This window comes from Perna viridis, chromosome 5 (genome assembly GCF_037379345.1).
Source record: "Perna viridis isolate PV_CMFRI_1.1 ecotype Kerala chromosome 5, ASM3737934v1, whole genome shotgun sequence".
In the NCBI taxonomy this organism is placed as follows: domain Eukaryota; kingdom Metazoa; phylum Mollusca; class Bivalvia; order Mytilida; family Mytilidae; genus Perna; species Perna viridis.
The window spans coordinates 16,877,906-16,893,694 of NC_142449.1; the positions used below are offsets into that span (position 1 = coordinate 16,877,906).

At 32.2% G+C, this 15,789-nt stretch overlaps 1 protein-coding gene across 3 annotated transcripts; it reads right to left on the reverse strand.

Moving 5' to 3' along the window:
- Positions 1-4,952: 4,952 nt before the first annotated feature.
- LOC148616290 (monocarboxylate transporter 14-like) lies at positions 4,953-15,789 on the reverse strand. 3 transcript variants are annotated; one of them, XM_088583184.1, is made up of 7 exons: positions 15,618-15,789; positions 14,659-14,922; positions 13,936-14,079; positions 10,417-11,163; positions 9,562-9,741; positions 8,624-8,749; positions 4,953-7,608 (listed from the first exon to the last, which is right to left on the reverse strand). In XM_088583184.1, exons 2-7 carry the CDS (start codon positions 14,849-14,851, stop codon positions 7,484-7,486), a joined length of 1,515 nt encoding a protein of 504 aa, XP_088439310.1. In that variant the 5' UTR covers positions 14,852-14,922; positions 15,618-15,789; the 3' UTR covers positions 4,953-7,483. The 3 variants fall into 3 exon arrangements, with proteins under 3 accessions (XP_088439310.1, XP_088439309.1, XP_088439311.1); XM_088583183.1 differs by lacking the exon at positions 15,618-15,789 and adding an exon at positions 15,096-15,233; XM_088583185.1 differs by lacking the exon at positions 15,618-15,789 and adding an exon at positions 15,191-15,205.

Genomic DNA, 15,789 nt, shown 5'->3' on the forward strand with positions numbered 1-15,789 from the left:
CCAATATCCAACATGATGGCAGCAAGTCTGTATAATGATGAGGTGGGGTCAGAAACAGGAGTGTCAAGACTTGTTTTGTAAAGGGAGTGTAGTAGAGTGAGAGGTATAGAATAAAGTTTGTTTCGAATGTGATGAAGTCAATGAGGTTTTTGTATGAAAGGAAGGAGACCATCTATGGAGACATCATATAACTTAGGTGACGTATAGTGGCGATGGCCATGACTTCTTTCCCGTCTTGGATTTTTGTCAAATAAATTCATCACATTCATGGTATTGTTATATTGGCTTGAAAGGTTTCCTATACTTTTGATGTTGTCATTGCACCCCTAAGGTATTGCAGTACCTAGTCTGCGTATCCAGTACTCCTCTCTTTCCCTACGATAGTTTTTACTTAGAACGGGACTGTTCGTAGGATGGTAAATTTTTTCTAAAACACAAACTTTCATGGAGAGGATTGAATGATCTTGTTGATTAAAGTGTTGCTAAACTGTCGGGAAATAGGTGGTGTTAATTCCCGAACGATGACCGCACATTCTTTTATTTAATCGTTCTTGTGTTTCTCCGATATATATTAAACCACATAAGTTGCATTTTAATCCATATATAAAGTTTGTTGATTTGCAACTTAAGTCATCGTGACTTCTTGTATGGAAAGTTTTGTTTGTAAGGGAACTGGAGAAGTAAGGGTCGGTTATAAGAATGTTGCATGTTTTGCAATTTTTAATATTACATTTTGATATGGTACAATGTGGTTCGTCATCGTTGTAGTCAAATATATTGTTTAAAGTGATGGAACATGGTTTGATTATTTTAAAATAGTCAGAGATTTTGTACTGGAATAGATGGTCTGCAGACTGAACGTGTGATTGGGTACTTTTAGTTGAATTGGTCGGGGCACTTTCCATACCAGATGTGACTGTGCTAAGAATCCCATCTGGGGACACCACATACTTACAAGACAACAGAGTGTCCGATCTGCTGTCAGGTTCGGACCTTTTTATACAGGGCGGCGTCCGAGCCAGTTTTTCTTTCATTCCTCTTGTTAAAACCATTAATTTAAAAATTGTATTACTGGGTTGATGATACCTTCGGGGACAAAATCCACCAGCAGAGGTATCGACCCAGTGGTGTGAAAATGTAATCAAGGGAACCAAGGTTATAGCGGTAATCAAAAGAATGTAATCCAGGGACAAAGACCAGACATGGAAAACAGACACACACAACAAAGAACATAAAGTAACTAATATGTACTTTAAATGAGTGGCCTAAAAACCGGACAAATTTCCAACCTCACAAATTTATGGCCATTAAAAGCACCACTTTCCGGTTTGTACCTTCAATTTCAGGAGCTTATATACAGCATCATGGCAGATCGATTTGCGCATACTTTGTAAATGCGGTTGAGAACAAAACCAGACTCGGAAAATATTCGCTAGTTTCGATGAATAAATACAAATCGAATTATAGCTATTACAAGATAGGGTTGGCCTTTACACGAATTTCATTATTCACGAAAATTACGTTATTAATCGTCTCCGTGGAGACTATTATAAAGAATTGAAAGCAGATAACATGCACAAAGAAATTGAAAACCATCATCTCATTGGATAAAAATCTCAAATAACGCAGAAATGAAGCGCCGATTATTTATGATTGGCTGACAACATAACATACTCTAAAATAAATACGTAGAACCGTATGTGCTTACGGTATATTATCATTATTGTAGCATCTTCTTTAGACTGATACTGGCTGAACGGAAACCAGTCTTAAATCAGAAGAATCGGTAAACTTCATAAATAGTGGCAACGATCAAATTAAAAAAAAAGAGTTACGATATACATTCAATATGGTATTGATATGTAACAATAATTTCAAGAAAGTTTTGATACTATCAATGTTATTTAATATTCACTACATTATCTATCATGTAGTCCCGTTTTATTTTCGCGGGCTTTTCGCGCATGAATCATAAAAGAAAGTTTGATCATGAATGATTGACTGGTTACGTTTTATGTCAGTCAATTTCTAAGAAACTATGTACCCTAGGATGATGTAATGAGTTGTGGAAATATATCTTTGGGAGTCTGTCAGCATCAATATAGATAATCAATGTAAAAAGCATTAATGTAGAACATTCAAAGCTCTAACTTCCTGCAAAATTTCATCATAATTAATAAAGTTTTATAAAGCTGCAGCTCTTAAACTATACAAGATAGATAATCGATATAAGGAGCCATAATGTAGAACATTGAAACGTCTACCCACCTGCAAAATTACATCAAAATCCAAAATGTTTTGAAACATTACAGCCCTTAAAAATTTTATTTTTTACCGAAAATTATTTACCGTATGTAGTTAAAAATTTATATCTTTTATAAGTAAGAAAAATATAACATTTAAGGATATTCACGTATTCTATTTTAACGCTAAGAGACGACTAGCTTTTTTGAAAAGTTAATACTTGTCAATATTATCCATAATTCTCGGGTAATTAAAAATTTGCGAAACGATTACGAAAGAAAACGAAATGAAAAGAATCGAAAAGAAACAATTCGAAAAAATGAATCAAAACGAAATAAAAACGAAAAAAAAGAATATTTTTAAGACGATCCGCAGTTTCTGAGAACCATTATGTTGACCTATATTTATTTAGACAATTCGAGATTTCGGAGCAAGTCAACCCATAATTCCTTTCGAATGCTGGACATTTTGGCTCATAGACATTTCAGACAATGACAATCAGGATAATGCTTTAGGACAATTAAAACCGTGTATCATTACAAAATGTACCATATGGGATGGTTTTAAGTATGATCTTCAAATCTGAGCTGACAAAAATCATCAAAGGTGTTTTAATTAATGTTTCTTTGGGAGCGTTAAAAGGTTTCACCTTCCTCATATTATTTTATTCTCATCTGTAATTTTAAAATACATCATATACATTGATAATTCAAATAGGACAAAAATCATTTATGTGGGACATTTTGACCAGATCAATTAAAGTCTTAATGTATATACTATCTTAACCCCTCGAGCGCCATGCTATTTTAAAAAAAAATGATTTTACACGTGTTATGTTTATATCTGAAGACGTTGTTTGAATGTCGACATTTGTATTGTAAGACACTGGGGATCACGAAACGAGTGTTTTTCATGATTTAACACACACACAATTTTTCAACAATTTATTTCTAAAGGGGAGCGGGCCAAGAGCCGTCCTTCCCCCGGATACGCCACTGTACACATTCTTTTCAAACTGGATGTTCTAACTGACTTTCATAAAAAAATGTGCAGTTATGTTTTCACATTTTTTGTTGTTACCAAGGCTACTTTCTATCTCTTGCAGTGTCCATATAAGAAACATTGAATTTTCAATTTCTCTATTTCGTATGTTATTTTGTTATTCCTAAGTATCAAAGTACTTAATTTGATCAAAACAAGTTTGCTACGCATCTCATCCGTTTTTATCTGTTTTTTTTAGTATGCTGATAAAAAACGTTCTTTTTAGTCAAGTGAATATATTTATTTATATCTTATTTGCTTTTTACAATTCTCACAACAGTTGAATAGGGAGTAAGTAAGTGACATCTACTAAATTCACAGACTAAATTTCATTTAAGTCAATGAAAAAAAAGAACAATTGAAAAGAAAAAAAAGAATAGAAAAAATGGTCCCAAACAAAAAAATATCAATGGTTCAACTTTGTCCTCTTGCTGATTATATATTCACCTGCCTCATATTAGTTCTCAAGGGTATGGGTCTCCTTTAATATATAAATACTCATCAATTAAGAGGTTGGAATTTAGTGGACATTTCTTATTGAAACTTTAATTCGAGATAGTTTAGATGATGTGTCATGTTTTGCCTTGAATTATGTAGAAACATACTTAAAATATGTATTGCTGTTGCTGAGAATTAACTTCAATGTAACAAATGTGGTGTAAGTCATTCAAGTGTGAAACTGGGAGAAGATAAGTCCATTGTTGTCAGAGTGTCGTATAACATCATAGATAAAGAATGTTGGGTATTCGTGAAAGTTGCTGAAATTTTGACTTACGTAAAATGTGATGTCTGTCAGTCATGTGCCAAATGAAGGTCGAGATTAGGTGAATGTTGTTCGATTCAACCCCCAAAAAGTAGGAGATCAAATATATACCCACGAAGTAGGGTGCATAGACCTAATATGGTATTGCGTCTATTAGGTATTACAGTATTAAGACAATGTGCATGCACAAACCCAATAGTTGATGGCACAGGGCAAAGGATAAGGTCAATTTTGGTTTTATTTTTGGCAAGAAAATTTTGTCCACACCAAAACAAGAACTTTATATTTGGTGAATACATTCATTATTAAAAAGTTTATCATATATGAAAATATACAGTTGTTTCTTTGGTTTGGAGATATTTTTTGTGGATGTTAATACATGAAATATGTCCGAATTAAAAACAACCACAATTTATCATTCTTGACTGTTTATGTCAAATGACGTCAAATTTGTTGCACCATTTTAACATCATTTAAACACCTTTTTAAAAAATGGCGTATTTCATATAAAAAATGCACCCTTTCTCAAAGTGGAATAATAGTTTTGATTAATTGCTACAACTTAAAAAAAACATTGAAATTTATTGAAAAACGGGAGATTACTCTTTAATTTTGTTGCTATGTAGGAGGTAACTTTAAAACACCTTTACTGGGCCATCCATTGTCAATATGAAACAAACTTTATATTGTTTGGCATAAATGTAATTTAAACATTACATTTAAACAAAAATGTTCAGTGGGATGACATTTACCATGTGTCATCCATGTCAAAGGATCTGCATGATTCTTAAATGGACAGTTATCAAATAGAGACTACACAGCTATCGATGTTGCTCTCAGAAAGAATTCCTATGTATTTCATCTCAGATGAGACAAAAAATTAGTGAAGATTTGAAGTACCAAAACACTCGTAGAAAACTTTATTAGTAACTATTTATACTAAAAAGTTTAAACATCATAAAACAATCAATACATCAAAACTCAAATACTTACATCATGAAAATATCACATGACTAGAATGGCATAATATGGTAGAGACATTGTAAAACAAGCACTGTCTTAAACAAAAAAGATAGACCACGCAGTAAAATTTTGTTCTTTTTTAAGTTTCTACATTTTTTTCAAGAAAGAACACATGACACCCAATTTCAAATTTTCGATTGTTTTTCAAACGCAATTTCAAAATTTCGATACAGTTTTTTCGAACGCCACTATGTTAGCAGTATTTGGCCAATCGGGAAACATAATTGCGATCAAGTGATTTGCGTTTCCATGGAAGAGCGTCCTAAAGATCAAAGGGTAAAAAGCGAAACTTTAGAAAATGCACTAGGCAATCGTAAGTTAATGTGGGGTTGTATTATGAAGGATTTTTTGTCAATCCATAAATGCAAGTTATATTTTATTTTATAGTATAAGACTGTAAAAAGTTTTGATCTTTAACTTTACCGTTTTGATGCCATAATTTTCGTCTGACCTTTCCTGTCATTTACCTTTTTATTTTTTTTTATATCAACAGCCCTTCTTCTAGTTCATTTTCAAAAATGGAAACATAATTTATCAGACTTAGAAACCTAGTATATCAATCATATAGTAATCTTTGAACTTTCTATAATTACTTCTAAAGAACGCAAAATTTTCGCTCCAACGATCCATACATATTCCCGAGATCGTTCCAATGGTTTACATATCAGCATCTATTTTTAGATAAGAGCTTCGGAGTTCCGTTTTAAATCTTGCATCGTCTTTGTTAATACAATATATTAAATAACATAAAATAGAAAAGGATGAAAAAAAATGTGTTATGTTCAAGTCACTCAATGAGGAATTTATAACCGGACTAATATTTATAATGTTCTGTTAGCAGTCTGCAGTTAATAAAACACAGGTTCGCTGTAACTCATGTAACATCTATAAAATCATAGCATATTACGGACCGGCTTTGTGCCGGCCCGTAATAAGTTCACCCAGCCTTGACATAAATTATTATTGTACAAAAATAGAAATTTTAACACTGATCAATGTGGGAAATATCTTTCTCAATGTTATTCTCAAAGAGATTGTTATTTTCATTGTTTTAACTGACCTGTGTCCTAGCAGTCATCTTACAAAATAACAAAATTCATTCATTTCAATACAGCATCATTCCTCCCAATCGAACACAGAAGATAAACAACAGGTCAGTGACATAACGGCTTTGCAAATACGTTGTTTGCATTGTAAAGTGACTCAGTTGTTGTACCAGTTGGTGAAGATGGTGAAGTAAATGCATCTAATCAATTAATGTATCAAGTTGAAAAGATAAAGCCCAGTTACCCCAAAGAGAAAGTTTGTAGGGAAAAAAATAAGAGGGTGTCCATTGAAGACCCACACAGTGGATGACACCTGTCAAATTTTGTTTTCAATGTTGAACCAATAGAGATCACAAGCTCGTGTTTTCTAAGAAATGAATGTTGGGTTTTAGTTTAATGAAATGAAACATAAACAATAAATTATATAGGCCTTAGATAGGATGAAATAAAGGGAGATTACTGCTTGATTTGTTCATAATATTGTTGATTTGTTAGAGAACTTTGAACATATATTCTGAGTCATCCACTTTGATACAAAATATCCAAGTTCGTTCTGACATCAAAATGAGTTAAACGTTCCATAGGAACAAAATAATTGGTAGGATAAAATTTTACTCTGTGCCATCCACATAAAAAATCTGCCTGGTTTCTTTATGGACAGTCTCTAAACAATTACATGTAGATAATACTAGCTACGTACTACTCCTATAGATAATTCTGGATTCATCTGATATATATACAGCTTGCTTTCACTTTTGCAATGGCAGCAGTTCTGTTATTAGTAATGCTGTGATAATGAATTATATGTTCTGTTAATAAAGTAGCAGTCACAAATCAGACAGGAGGTGATTCATGTCAAAAAGCCACCACTTTTATTCCTCATTAAGAAACAGTTACAGACAGAAAACAAGTCTTGGTCAGTCATTCCGTTGTTGCACTTTTGACATAAATAATAAAGATAAATTGCACATGAAAGTGTCTTTTTTCATAAGTTTTTCGTTCTTGATTTGATTGTTCTCTTTTGAAGATTAATGTATGATTTTCTCAAATTAAAAAAAAATACTATCGTTTCCTAAAAAAAAAAACATTGTTTTTTTCGGCGCGTTTTCCTACACCATAAATCAACTCTACCATAGGCATTGTTTGAATTTGATATGGACCAATACTTGAATATGTGCATGTCTATGGCATTAATGTGACTTAATCGATCCAGGTAATTTTGCACAATGGTTCTGCAACCAGCCTGCACAATCCCGGTTATGTCAGAAGGTGGCCATATATACCACTAAAGTATGTTTATAATCGTCTTGGTTTTACTGATCTATCAACCTTTTTCCTTCTCAACTACCATTTTTGATTTGCGAATTCACTTGATATACGTCTTTAAACAAGGTAGCATAATGATAAAATGGAAGACGGCAGCAACAAAAAACATACTTCCCCCAAAATAAAAAGAAGCGTGATAATTCCCAGTCGTGTCGTAGATAGCGCCTACAATTGAGTAAAAAGAACAACTCATAATGAAGTTTTTTTATTCACATATCACTCAAACAATTATAGTATAAAAACACAAAGCTAGAGCATTATGGATTTTCTGATTCCTTTGTTGCTTCTTTTATTTTCGTGCAGTTTGAAAGATATTTACAAAAAGACAAGCCAACTCTCTAGTAATCTGAATTTATTAGGCAAAAATATTCATTACCGCTTATCTAATTGACCAATCGGAGCCTGTTCTTTAATTTGAAAAGGAATATTACGGTAAGAACTGCATTTTTAAAATACAGTTTGAACCTCAGTTGTCTAATCGTAAACTCATTTATTCTTCTAAACAAGTTCTTTTAATCTTTTTGCACCGGTTTGAAAAAAGTTAATAAAGTTGATGCAAAGTGATATCAATAGTTATTACGACCAACAAGGATCAAAATGTGCATGGCGTAATGCATTATTCATGACTAAATGGCGTAATTTATGTATTACCCATTGAATGGCAATCAAATTCGTATTTCATTAAATCAATTGATCATTATGTAGAGATAATGACGAATTCAGTTAATGTTTGTGTGATAATATGCGTCGTAACCACATTAAGTCAGACAATATAATATTATTGGTGATAATAATATATTTTTCGGTAATAATAAAATATCTAATAAATGTGGTTTTGGCGGTCCATAGACATCTTCGTCTTAAGCTTAATGATTATATGATTTATACAATATTGTGGTGAGATAGGAGTGATGTTGTTGTATTTCTACCCTTTACAAGAATATGTCATCAATAATGCCAAATCACCCATTACTTATCGTAGAATTACGCCTCTGTTCAAATGTATATACAATATATATTTAACAAACAGACAAAATGAGAATTGATCACATATTTTATTATATAAATGTATGATATTGTTTACATTATAAAATATGTACTGTAAATTTTAGGTGACATAGCGTTAACTTCGTATTTCAAAATGAAAAAAAAAGTTCATTGTTTGTATTTCATATTGTACCTGCTAAAAACGGTCCAATAACGGTTGATATCCCTCTAGCTAAACCTAGATGTCCAAATGCACTAGCTAAACGGTCGACACCTAGAATGTCACAGAGTATTATAGACGTCAAGGAAACGTATGTTGCTGCAAAAAAGAATACAAATAATTAAAAACATTTATCTAGCTAGTACTAGTTGTTTTACAGTAATCTAGGAAACCAATATTCGAGTAGAAATTAAAAAAAATCCAAGGATAAATATAAGACAGGGAAAACAGACAAACACAACAAAGAACATAAAATACCAAAATAACATGTACAAGGAGATAAAAGTTAATAAGCAACCCGAACTCACTAAAAATGGGTCCTCTGCTTTTTTAGAAAAATCCGCAGAATTTCTTATAAAATTTCCCTACCAGGGCAGAATAAAAGGAAGGAAAGCAAAACTATGACACGGTGAACAAATCTGTTCTCATTGCGCAGATGGACACACCATAACGATCCACGAGTTCATGATGACGACCATAAACTTTCTGTAGTGATGACTTCAATCTTGTAACAGTATAAACCTGTCACAGAAACCTTATTTTAAGAAGTCTAGCACAATACAAAAATCCGCGTAATTAGGCAAACTCTGGCACAACGTACAAGTTGTGATATGCAAACTCCATGCGCAGGTACTGAAGGGAAAGTTGACCACGCAGAATGAGAAATCATAACGTTTGTTGTACAGTTTGGTCATGAGTTTTCTTTATAAAAATCAATTAGATTATGAACAATACTAAAACAAAGACAGCTTCTGTTCCTTGAAACAAAATTAAATAAAGTCATACCGAATCTTGTCATTATTTTTTTTTTCAGAATTAACGATCCAATTAGGATGAAAAAAAGATTATTTTCAATTAAATTACTGCTATATTGTAATAGCAGTATTTTACTTAATTTTAATAGAGCATACCGACACTTAGTCCATATAAAATGCAAAATATTAACAATTCTGTGTAGCTTGTTAGAACTGGAAGCAAAAGTAATGTCATGGACGCCAGTAACAGAGCGATGTTGTTTAGTAGTAAAGAGTTGACTTTCTTTAATGTTGCCAAAGCTCCTGCCAAAATCCTCCCTACTATATTCATAATACCTGAAAGTTACATACGAAAGTAAACAGCATTTAATTTTTAACAAGGTTTTCTTTTGGAGATATAAGGTAAAAGCAAGGAGACTTAATATAATTTACAGATAATTGATGATTGGTGTGTGTATTTTAGTTCATGTTTTATTTTGTTTGTTTTGGTTTTCAAACTAGAAATTTTATACCACCCTCAGGTGATTCTGCTGCATCATTGCCATTACAATATTAAATTATTCGGATAAACGATTTTTAAGTCTGTTTTTAACTAAATATTAGCGAAATTAGAGTTTTTTCCCCAATTTCCTATATACCATATTTATCAGACTACTTGTAATTATATATACAAAGAAAACCAATTCATCATAAGTGTCTAGATAATAAAAGAATACGCAATTGCAGTTTGTTAAAAAAAAAAACGAATTCTTATTGTAGTTTATCGATGCTGAATGAACATCACCATTTTTTAAACGTACCATCAAACTGAAGGGTTTTGATTCAAATGGTATTTATGCTGTTGTAGAAATGATTTATGCCCATACTTATAACGTCAATTCAATTTTTCAATAACTACTGTATTAGATTATGGAGATCGTATTTTACATTGAAAAAATATATTAGCGCATGCATTGTATTTTTTTTCACAAAATAATAGAATGTTCATACATATAAACCATATTAACGAACCTATTGTGGACAGTAACCACGCTGCTGCACTGCTACGGATTCCAATCATTAAGGCATTATCCACGAGGAAGAGAAAAGCAATATAATAGGCGGCGGCTGCAAATACATTCCCTATAAATATCAGTACGAATGGCATGTTACAATACAATGAGCAGTCAAATATATCGTTCATTCTGTTAAGAATGAATCTATGCTTGGACATTTCTTCGTATCTAGAGTATTTCGAAGAATATGTATTCAAATTGACAGAGCTTTTTATAATAGAGGGTTTGTCGTCCATTCTTCCGCCGGATTCATGTTTACCCTTTACCATAAATTCAGTTTGATCATCTAGATAACATTTAGTTAACTTGCATTTCATCGTTTCGTCAGATTTCTCATTTGTATCGTTTGAGACTTCATGGAGTTGTATAAAAGGTTTAATTTCCTCTGATTTGATGCTTACATGTCCTTCATTTTCATCAACTGCTTTTATAGTATATTCTGAACATACACACAGGCTTGTTTTGTTGTTTAGTGGTCGAAATAGCATGCCACAAACTACACCATGTAACAAAATTCCAGCTGTTATAATGAGCATGCTCCTCCAATCATAAGTCTCAGACAGGTAGTTTATCAGTGGTGAAAATATAAATGTCCCTATACCAGATCCACAAACAGCTATTCCAGTTGCAAAAGGACGTTTTTTCTCGAAATATTCTCCTACACTGACAATTGCTGGTAAATATACCATACCGAATCCCAAACCTAAAATTTATACATTTTTACTGTTTTAAAGCAAGTTAATGATGAAACATCGTGTAAGATACTTGCTGATCAATTATGACTTCTAGAACACGACTAGAATACAGTTAAAATGAAATTTATAACATCACTACTTTTGAATTACACCAAAGAATAGGATTTTGTTTCCTGTCGAGATTTCGTAATAGTTCTTATGTCAAATCAAGTACTAGTTCGGTAATTGTACAGTTTATTGAATTTTTATAGAACTTTTAGTAATGGAAACAATTTCCCGAACTGGTAATAAACAATTTAACACATACATAACGAAAGTTAACATAAAGACAATTAAAAGGGTCATCAGTTATTGACATGTTGAAATTAATAAAGTGTGTATTTACATTTTTGGTAGTAATATATTTCTTGACATTTGCCAGAAACAACCACACTTATTTTAAATATTTGAATGAAAACTCAAAATAATTTCGTCGATGACAAAAATGTACTAATCAAACCATTGTAAAAAGGTAAACAGTGAAACCTTACCAAACCGAAGCCCGAATCAACCGAGGAAAGAACTTAATATCAATTTCAATTTCAATTTATACGAGTATAAATCCAAGGACAAATACCAGACATGGAAAACAGATATACACAACAAAGAACATAAAGTAACTGAAATCATACATACAAAGTAACAAAAGCAAAATTAGGATTGTTTAAAGATAATACGTCATCTATATAGCGGAAACTGAGATTAAAGGATCTAGCTAAACGATATTCTTTCTTTCGGGTCAGATCAGCTCTAAAGTCAGCCTCGTAAAAGTGAAGGAATAGGTCAGCAAGTAGAAGAGCACAATTTGTTCCCATTGGAATGCCGACCGTTTGTTGAAAAACGCGTCCACCACACTGGACAAATATGTTGTTGATTAAAAATTCCAGCATTTTGTAAACATCCTCTGTATATTTGGAAGATAATTTAGAATTATTTCTTACGAAGTATGAGGAATCTCTACCAAGAACTATATATTTGTATCTAGGTGTTCCATCTTTTTTCGAAAAGCAACGATGTATAATGTTTTTGAGTCGGGATTTTAACTGAGTATGGGGAAATGAAGTATACAGTGTTGAAAAATCATAGGTTTTAATGCTAGTATATTCTGATTATAGTCTTGAACTTACTGTCTCCTAAAGATCTTTCGAATTTTCAGGATCCACATTGAATTAATACCACTACGGGACTGCGGGAGTAACAATTGTTGTGGTAGGACTGCAGACCCTCTTTGACAGCCGTGAGTATAGAAATTAAAAGTTTTGAAAGAGGTTTGGTGGTACATTTTGAGATCCAGCTATGTAACTTTGTTTGTATGGATTCTTGAGGAGTTTTGGAATCCAGTACATAGACGGTAAATTACAGTCATCGTCCTTGGTAGAGAGACCAAAAGAGGATAGTGCAGATTTATGGTTTTCCACAATCTCTCCTTTGGAGAGTGTGGTAGCAGTATAGGTCTAATCACTGCTATTATTTTCTACGTCTAGCTCTGATAATCAACATTGGACGTAGAAAGTTTTGCAGATAAAAACAATGTTGTTTTGGGCTTTGTCTGCTGGTACGACAACATATTTGTCATGTATAGTAGACAATGTTTCTGCTACATCGGGGTCTTTGAAAACTGATGTAGCCTTGGCACTCATTGACCTACTTAAAACTTTCATTCTTTTCAAAATTAAGGACCTCACGGCCTTTAACCACTCTGACAGAGAATCAATATCTTCTTGTTCTCCTTTTATCCATTTTCTTGCGTAGTCCTCCATGGCATCCATAGAACTTTAAAGTTATAATTCCAATTTATGGACGGTACCTGGGACCTTTAGAATGGATATTATGCAGAGATTTGTTTCCGATGGACAAATCTCCCGAAACGACGTGACCGGAAGGACCATAATTGAATGGAGAATTTTTGCAAGAATAGTCAGGTGGTTTAGCCTTGAAGTCCTCAATCTTGATGATCTGCAATAGCCTTTTATAATAAAAAAAAATGGATGCAATGGGTGAAGTATAGGAATATGAAATAATTGGTATGGATTTGTCTTTAAAACATTTTTTGGTAACTTTTGGGAATTTTGTTGGTAACGTTTTTATGATGGGGTATGTTAGCCAAATTAATTGCATCTATACCTTTGTAGACAAACGTAAGTGGAAGAAATGATCTTTTCACACAAACTGGTTAAAAGAGTCTGGGAAAACCGATATCTAAAATGATGGCAACTAGTTTGTATAATAATGAGGTAGCGTCAGAAAAAGGAGTGCCAAGGCTTGTTTTGTAAAGGTATATATTATCACAAAATTCTACCTAAAAAGTCTATAGACTAGTAAGCTCTCTACATGAAACTTCCACATCATACTTATGTAATAAGGTGACGATTTAAAACTTCCAAATGCATAATACATTTAAGTGGAGATATGGAGATAACCTTGATCTCGATAAAAGATTATTTTGGCAGGGCAAAGCAGTTGATATTTAGACAATCACTGTGTACATAATTACGTACAAATGCATGCTATGAACATATACGCACATACATTATTTAATTTTATATATGACGCATTCCATTCTTTTCATAACAGTAAATAAACGAAAATGACAATATGCGTTGTATACTGTATAGACAATTTTCTATAGTCAATATTGAAATTATTGTCATACCAATACTTATATACTAGTAGTTATATTTTGTTTGTGTTTGCATAATACAATGAATAATAAAGTTTGAGTGACATTATCATTAGAATACCTCCAATTACTCCATACGTTAAAATTAAAACATTCAGATTGGGACTGAATGAAGCTAAAATAAACCCTAGCGCCGAAATAATACTTCCAGCAATACACACTACTCGACATCCAAACTTATTCACCAATCCACTGGCAATTGGGCCTGTAATTGCAGAAAAAAGGAAACGTGTTCATTAATCAATGATTTGTTTTAAATGCACAATTGAATAATTTCTGAATGCAATAGTACATTCAGATCATGTTTTGGTTGTAACCTTATTTAACGTAAATTTTATAGTGCTAAAATTGATTTGCGAATCATTTCTTATTTTCGCTAAAATAACAATTTACTTAGAGAATATGAAAAAAAGTAAATTTTTTGCATTTCCAGTTTTTGTCATTACAAGTAATGTTTATTATAAACAAGTTCGAAATGAACAAACAAGAGTAGGTAGATTGATGTCTAGCACCATGCAAAAATAATATATTCCTTCGAACTTTTTATGATGTATTTGATGTGACCATTGCAATAATTTCATATACTTGAGAATTCAAAGATAATTTTGATATTGCTATAATAGTTTTATTGATTTTATATTACCTGTAAATTTTTGTGCAGTTGTTCATGAAAAGAAGAACTTTCAGTTTTCTTCGTTTTCAAATGTTGTTGAATATGCGTATCCCTTACGTGAAAATCGAGGTTGATGCATGGTTTTTATTTATTGGTACTGATAAATCTTACCTGTGCACATGTAAGTCCCTATCAAAACGGATCCCATCAACGACACTTTACTTATCGGTTCATTGAAATAGTGAACAAACTTTGGCAATAAAACTCCATAAGCAAGCCCAATTCCATCAATTAATACATGGCAAATGAGAGAGCTAACTACGACAACCCATCCCCAACCACCATCGGGAGGTTGTATAGCCATTTTGACTCTAATCTGTCCTCTTATCTGTATGCATCGATTTGGCTGTTTTGGTTACAATCATTCTGGGTAACCTACAAAGATATGCTAATGACACATTTCATATTTTCTTCCTTGTTGTTAACTGTTGCAAAAGATATCACTAATCCTTCTTGATTAACGTGCGCGGGTTTGGCAATAGATGTTTTAGAAATTTTAAGAAAAATAAAATTGTCATATGTTCTTTCTCATGAACAGGATTACTTACCGCCTACATATTTTCTCCAGTATCTTTTTTGGTTGGAAAATAATGCTGATATAAATAGCACCATCGTTATTGTAAACTACTGTAATAGATTATACCTTTTATGCCCATCATACACATAGTGCATGCGACCGGTTCGTGTCCCGTATAAATTTGACGGTATATATAGGCTAAGGGAAGTTCAACGTTTGAGAAAACAAATATCCCGATTCATATATCTAGTTTTAGATCAAATTTAAAAAAAAGGAAAAATAACAGATTTCAATTTTAAAAACTTAGAAATTCATAATTTTTAATTGGTGATTTTCCATTTTTTTTTAAATATATATCGCCTTCTAACGGAATAATATTTAACTAATGACGAACTTCTGTAAGGTTTAGAGTTCAATTATTGAGTTTAGTGTAGAAGTTTGTTTATTGTAAAAACGCATTTTACAGTTGATAAGGTGAACATATTTTTGTTCGAAAGCCAAGTAGAAAATGACTTTCGAGCAATTATTACAACACTAAATTTTTAAAACTTACCTACTTAAAACAGCGATGCTTACGTCTAAAATTGACATATTTTAAGTCCCCTTTTACTGATAAAAAGGATGAAAACTAATTTGACGAAATATACCAATAGAAAAAGAAACTAGTACAAAAAATAAATGAGTTATATGTTGCTAAATCATATTTTTCATATAGTTCCGCTGTA